We start from the raw sequence: 7,208 nt of genomic DNA on the forward strand, positions 1-7,208 counted from the left end.
GGACTAAAGAAAGATTATATCTCACTACTCACCAACAATGAAGGGAATGCTGCCTTTATTTTCTTTATTTTTTTAAAAAATACCTTCCTCCCTCTAGTTGGCCGCCACTAGCAACGAACCTTTCTATGCCAACACTTAACTAAGAGAGGTGACTACTAAAATGAGCATTCACTTCATATTTCAAAACTCAAGACATGCACATCATTAGATTTTCACACTCTTGATTTAGATGAGTGCCCACTATCTAATTCCAACCAATCAGCATTTTTTGCCCATCAAAAATTGCTTAAAAATACAACTCAATCTTTTTTCTATTTTAGTCAGCAAAAAGAGAAGGCATCACTATAGCCTTTGCACTTTGGGCAGGCCAAAAAGGAATAGGAGGCCCAAATAGTGTGAAGTCAACCGTTGATAAAGTTTTAACTTCTGGAATCTGCGTATAATAAGCTTTTCCCTCTTGAGCTTTTGGCATTTAATCATTTAAGAGCAAGGCAGGACAAATTTCAGAAGCTTTAGCCATCGTATTTACTGGCCTTATTAGATCCAGATTTGGGTACAGAAATGTGCTGGTAATAAGAAAGATGGCAGCAGTTTTAACGAGGAGTTGCTCGTTAAGGACCAGCCTTGCTGGCCCTGAAAATTAAAGAGGAAAAGCCTTTTCAGCTTTTCTCTTTCCACCGAATCTCGATCCTGCTGATGAGCCCCGGGCCCCGGCCCGCCATAGCCACACACAGAAGAAAGCTTCCATTTTCCAATCTCTCTCTCTCTCTCTCTCTCTCTCTCTCTCTGTGCGTCCTCTCTAATGAAGTCCGTTGACCTTTTTGCGGTCACGTGGATAATCTTGCACCTGATCCCGCCATTCGGGGCGTTCCCTTCGCAAGCTCCACTTCGTCATCCGCGGCTTTCTGAAGATCGCCCTCTGACGAAAACTAATGGCCGCTCCTTACCATGCTGCTTGCTGTCGTAAGATGTTTTCTATGCCGCTTGCATTTTCCTGTTATCCATGTCTCCTCAGCTGGAGGTAGTCAGCAAAGTGCATGAAAACAGAGGGAAGGGAGGTACTTCTCCTTGTCCGATGTGACTGCAATGAGTCGCCGCTCTCCGAGTATGGTATAGCAGCAGTAGATCCATGAGGATTGCAGGCAGCACCGTGGCTGCAGCGCATGCATTGTACTGCTGCATGGTCTTACGAGCTGAGTGAAAGGGTGACCTTTAGAGAGAGAGAGAGAGAGAGAGAGAGAGAGAGAGATGCCGTCTCTTTTGAGGCAGCTTCAAGATGGAAGATTATCAGAGAAAGGGGCAAAGAAAATGGAGCCAAGCTTTGAACAAAAAATTTCCTCTCCTCTCGGCAAGGGCAATTCTAAAGCCGTCGCATCAAGCTCAACCTCAAAGGCTCGAGAGAACGCTCACCAAGGATTCCTTGCAGCAACAGCCAAATCATGGGAGAGAGTCTTTACAAATTACAGAGCCCTCCCCAATCTTGAGACTGCATTTTCCTCGTTTAAAGAGATCTATCCAAGATACTGTGATACACTTGCTATTGAGTCGTTGCGAGTACAAGAATATGCCCATCTTGAGGAAAGCGGCCGTGTCTGTTTAGATTATTGTGGTTTTGGCCTCTTTTCCTATTTGCAGCAGTTTGAAGATTGGGAGTCTGCCTCTTTCGCTTTGTCCAGCTTGTCTGTAAATCTATGTTCACATGCCCTTTTTGGAGCTGCTAAGGAGGGCACAGTGGAGTGCTATATCCGAAAGAGGATTATGGATTACCTTAATATCCAGGACACTGACTACAGCATGGTGTTTACAGCTAGCCGGGGTGCCTCATTCAGACTAGTGGCCGATGCATACCCATTCAGCACAGCCAGGAGGCTTGTAACTATGTATGACTATGAAAGTGAATCCTTGGGCTGGCTTGTGCAACGTGCAAAGGAGAAAGGTGCTAAGGTGTCAGATGTGTCTTTCAAGTGGCCATCTTTACGTATAGTTTCTACAAAGCTGCGGAAACTCTTGATTGCAAAGGGAAGCAGGAGGAGGAAGAGAGGTTCAGCAGCAGGGCTATTTGTCTTTCCCGTGCAATCCCGTGTATCAGGTGCCAAATACTCCTACCAATGGATGTCCCTAGCACAGCAAAACAAATGGCATGTGCTCTTGGATGCTTCTGCTCTTGGGCCCAAGGACATGGATTCTCTTGGCCTGTCAATGTTTAAGCCAGATTTCATAATTGCATCATTCTACAAGGTTTTTGGGGCAGACCCATCTGGATTTGGATGCCTCTTCATAAAAAATACTGCCATGCAAAGTGTACAGAACCAATCTGGGGCTGTAGCTCTGGGAATTGTGAGGATTATTCCATACCCCAATGATTGGTCATCAAGCGAGTCATCAATTGAGAACCCTGAAGAGGCAGAGGGACCAATAATTCCGGAGGATGATGAGGACGAAGTAACAGACTTTGAATTTCCTAAGAGCAGCCAGCTTATTCAAGGGGTCCCTTCATTCTCAGGTCCCATGTTGGGTTTCGACAAGTTCTCATCGCCAGAAGACGGAACAGGTGGGGCTGAACATTGTAAGGAAGAAGAAGATGATGATAGCTCAGTCTGTGATTCAACTGGAGAGGTCTCTCGCAGTCCTGTCTTTAGTGAGGACGGTACAGAGAACTTGTTTTGTCTGGAAGTTGGCACAAGCCCTGTGGGGTCAGCAAGCCGTACTTCATTGTCAGATGATCAGTTTAGTGGGCCTTTCAGTGGACCTATCCATAACCCTGTCTATGATGGGCACTTCAAGTCACATGGACCAAGTGGGCTACGGAATCCTCTTTATGAAGATGATGGTCCCTGCAACATTGGGCCCAACCCAAAAGAAAATGGGGATTCTTCAATAGCTCTGGCAAATGGCAATCACGATGCAGTGACAGATTGTGTCACAAGAGTTTCCAGGTTAGCAGAGGAGGGTTCTGTATTGCTGCCAAATGGAAATGCTCAGGATGTCAAGGCTAAAAACTTTGGTAATTCTCCAGAGAGCAAGGAGTGTGTGCCTCATATACAAGGTCAGATTTTAACCGAGACAAATAAAGTTGCAGATCTGAGCAACGCAGTTGGTGCTTGTGAACACTCAAAAAACCACATCCAGCATAATGAGATTGAGATAACTGAGGATTTGACAGGTGTGGTTAAAGCTGAAGAAATTGCTGAAGAAAAGCATAAGTGGAACCAAAGTGAGAGTGCAATAAGGCGTGAAACGGAAGGAGATTTTCGACTTCTAGGCAGAAGAGATGGAAGTAGACTTGCGTTGGGATGTACCTTCTCACCGCTTCAGAATTCTGAGGATATGGGTTCATTTGGAGCAGGAAGGAGGTCCTTCGTGTCTGCAGATCATGCTGTCAATTCATTTCATTGTCCAGATGGATCATCTGATTTTGAGGAGAACGAACACGAGAAAAGCGATGAAGAGGTTGATGAACAGGACCAATCTGAAGATAGGGACCATGAAATTGTCTGCAGGAGTCTTGACCATGCGGACATGCTAGGCTTAAACAAAAGTACGCTCAGGCATCGATACCTTATCAATTGGTTGGTTTGCTCTCTTCTTCAGCTTCAGCATCCTGGGGATGGAGATGTTAAGTCTCTTGTCCATATTTATGGTCCGCAGATAAAATATGACAGAGGAGCTTCAGTAGCTTTCAACCTATATGACTGCCATGGGAAATTAATACATCCGGAGCTTGTACAGATGTTGGCAGATAAAAACAATCTCTCCCTGAGCATCGGTTTTCTCAGAAACCTGCATGTATCAGAGAATGATCCAGATGTGCATTTTTTTGAAGAGAACAGAAAAGCAACCAGTAAAGGGTTGAGTAAGGGTAGGGTTGCTCTGAGGATGGAGGTGGTGACTGCTGCTTTGAGTATATTATCTAGTTTTGAGGATGTGTATAAGCTCTGGCTCTTTGTAGCAAGGTTTTTGGATGCTGAATTTGTACTGAAGGAGTTGAGTGGCAGCCGTGAGACTGTAATCAAGCTGGGGACATGAAGCCTAGTGCGACACTGTAAGATCATTCTACACGTCGTAGCACCGGGGTTTGATACCATAGTCTGTGGTTTGGATGGGGAATTCAACCATCCAAGCCTCAGGCTATACTTTTTTCCTTTTGCAAGGAAATACACTAGGTTCTGGGATGTATTCATGTAAGGAAGGATATAGGAATCAATTGCACTGACACTTCACATCCCTTGTATGTGGGATTTAGGTATTGCTAACATCATGCAGTTGACTCACAGAGTATATTGCACCTAAGCATTGCTCCATGTATTTTTTCAAGGAGCTGCTCAGGGGACAAGCAATATAATCTGTGGCTGCTGCTGCTTTTTCTTGAGCGGAGGCGGTGCATCTTTACAGTGAGAGGAGCATTTGTGGTGCTTGTTGTATAGCTGGATAAATCACTCGAATTACAAACGGCTGTCTCAATAATTGTTCCAATTCAAAATCATGTCTTTGGCAAGGTATGGCAGTTTTGGGTGAGTTGTAATTCTGTTTTCTCCATGTGACAGAAAGAATTGAGTTGTCTCCATGTGCAACGTGCATAATCATTGATTTGGATAGATCAATTTTGTAGAAATACTTTGGAGCAAAGTTTACCTTGGTTTGTAGATTCTAAGTGTGAAATTTGTACAGTAGTGTAGTCGTTTATTTATATTTGAGGAGTCTGTAGTCTCTTTATACAAAGCATGTGGATTAATTTTATATTTTGAGGTCCATTGGATACGTAAAGCTCTTTTGGAGACTTGTGAGAAAATCAAGTGACATTTTCATTTTAAACTGTTTGTATGTAAAACCCTCCCAAATGTTGAACACGAATCCATCAAACCTGGCGACAGTTCTTTTCAAGACGGCTCTCTTGCCTTGTAGAGCAACTGATTTGATTGTGCTTAAGACGCACGAGTGCATACTACTTGAGCACTATTTTGCCAGGATGTAGGATGTCTTACATGAGCTGATGCCAGGTTGTCACTACCTCGCTACGAGACACCCTCGTGTATATGTACCATTGGATTTTGATGGTGGACTGTGCAACGATGGCCATCATGGCAACAAGCTAAGCTCACATGGTGGTATGTGAAAGTGTCTTTGTAACTTGAACTAGGAAAGTTTTTTTTTTTCTTGCTTGTAATGCATGGTTTATAATATATGCGTTACAACGTTGTAGAATCAAGTGTAGGTTAATGAGCCTTGTACATACCCTCGTGTAAACGCACCATTGGATTTTGATGGTGGAATGTGCAATGATGGTCATCATGGTAAATGCTCGAATGCTCAGAATTTGATTTTGACTTCACCAACAGCTCCAGGGCTTGGGACTCGCTTTGCTGTCGTATATACAAGCTAACATGGTGGTATGTGAGTGTCTTTGTAAATTGAACTAGGAACGATTTATATATACATATTGGGGGGTAATGCATGGGTTATGATGCATGCTTTTCAAGGTTGTAGAAGAAAGTGTAGACAAATGAGCCTTGTACGTACCCTTGCACCATTGGATTTTGATGGTGGAATGTGCAGTGATGGCCATCATCGCAAATGCTCAAATTCATGCTTGAATGCCATATTTGATTCCGACTTCACCAACAACTCTAGGGCTTGGGATTGGGACTGGCTTTGTTGTCGTATGTACAAGCTAACATGGTGGTATGCGAAAGTGTCTTTGTAAATTGAAGTAGGAACAACTTGTTTGGTAATGCATGAGTTATGATACATGCTTTACAAGGTTGTAGAAGCAAGTGTAGATTAGTGAGCCTTACATTAGTAGATAACATAATGCCTTGGCTCTGAGTTCTTTGCATTGCCACACCACAAAATGATAACCCTGCCGTGCTATGAGAGACCATTGGCCCAAGATTGTCATTTTTCTAGGGGGCATATAATTTGGTGGCTTATGGGACCTGAGCCTTGCACCATCACACTTTTCACACCACAATCTACACTTAAGTCATAAATGTTGCATAGTTCACACAATGTTTCATATAGTGCACACATAAATTACAACATAGCTCACACAAAGTGTGTTTGCATATAGTTCATGGGATGAAGTAGATCACACCTGATTTGTGTGGATATCTGGGGCATTGAACTCTATTGGGAAGATATTGGAGCCATTGAACTCTCCTGGTAGTGGGATGCCATTTAGTAGTCATGAGGCTTGCCTACTTTTGTTGGCTTTATTACTTAAAGAGGAACTATCGCCAATTTGGCATCCTTCTAGAACTCATTCATAAGACGATCTTCAGTTGTTAGGGATATTTAGGAATTCCTTTTGCTCTCATCTAACACAAACATGTCATTCAAGGACATGATACTTTAGTTCATGGCTTCTTAAAGAAGATAAAGGGCACGTTGTAGGTGTTCTCACAGGACTCGGTGTCAAATCATTGCGTGTGTGTGTGTGTATGAAAGTCAGCCTTTAAGGTTAAATTCCTTCAACGTTCAATAGCATATGCTCCTCCTAAGCAAAAGGGGAGATATCACCATGAAGACAAAATGTTTTGTAACGGTATGGTTCAAGTACCATCTTTTCAAAGTTGCTAAAAACATGCATAAGCTCTAGCTAAAGGATTAATTGTACTTTATTACTATTTACAATGAATGTAAACATCGAGGTCAATGTTGCAAAAATTATTTAATGAAGTAAAACTTGGGACTCTTATATCTAGATGTCTTTCATTTATAAATGTCACAAATGTTTCAAATGTGTATGATACAAACGGACACACTGATGGTAGCTTTGTCTCCCAAGTATTGAGTATATTTGCTATCTATTACAAGAATATGTAAAGCTCAAATACTAAGGACACACACTTGCGGTAGCTCCACCTCCCAAGTACTGAGTAGATTTGCTATCTAGTGCAAAAAAGTGTGTAGCTAAAAAATTAAGACATGCTTGTGGCGGCAGTCCAAGCTCCCAAGCACCGAGTAGACTGGTCATCTACTCTCGAAAAGTATTGAGTGCAGAAAAGGGATCCTTTGCAAAATTTCAATGCACCAAGGATTAATCTCTCCTTGTAAGAAGCATAGTCGAAGATGAATATGATCTCAAGGGCGAGGTTTTGAATTTCGGTCTACTTAAATGATTTTTGCTCTCTAGAATTGGCCATTCTAAGGGGAGAAAATAAAAGAGTAAAAGGGCCAGGGTTATAATGATGGCAAAAAGGTACATCCTA

The 7,208-nt window shown here is 42.6% G+C and overlaps 1 protein-coding gene across 1 annotated transcript; it reads left to right on the forward strand.

The window, feature by feature from the left end:
- Positions 1–540: 540 nt before the first annotated feature.
- Positions 541–4,643, forward strand: LOC147432064 (uncharacterized). Its single transcript, XM_086491922.1, has one exon. The coding sequence runs from the start codon at positions 1,249–1,251 to the stop codon at positions 4,024–4,026; it is 2,778 nt and encodes a 925-aa protein (XP_086348048.1). The 5' UTR covers positions 541–1,248; the 3' UTR covers positions 4,027–4,643.
- Positions 4,644–7,208: the final 2,565 nt, after the last annotated feature.

This window comes from Adiantum capillus-veneris, chromosome 20 (genome assembly GCF_014529385.1).
Source record: "Adiantum capillus-veneris isolate H3 chromosome 20, ASM1452938v2, whole genome shotgun sequence".
Taxonomy (NCBI): Eukaryota; Viridiplantae; Streptophyta; class Polypodiopsida; order Polypodiales; family Pteridaceae; genus Adiantum; species Adiantum capillus-veneris.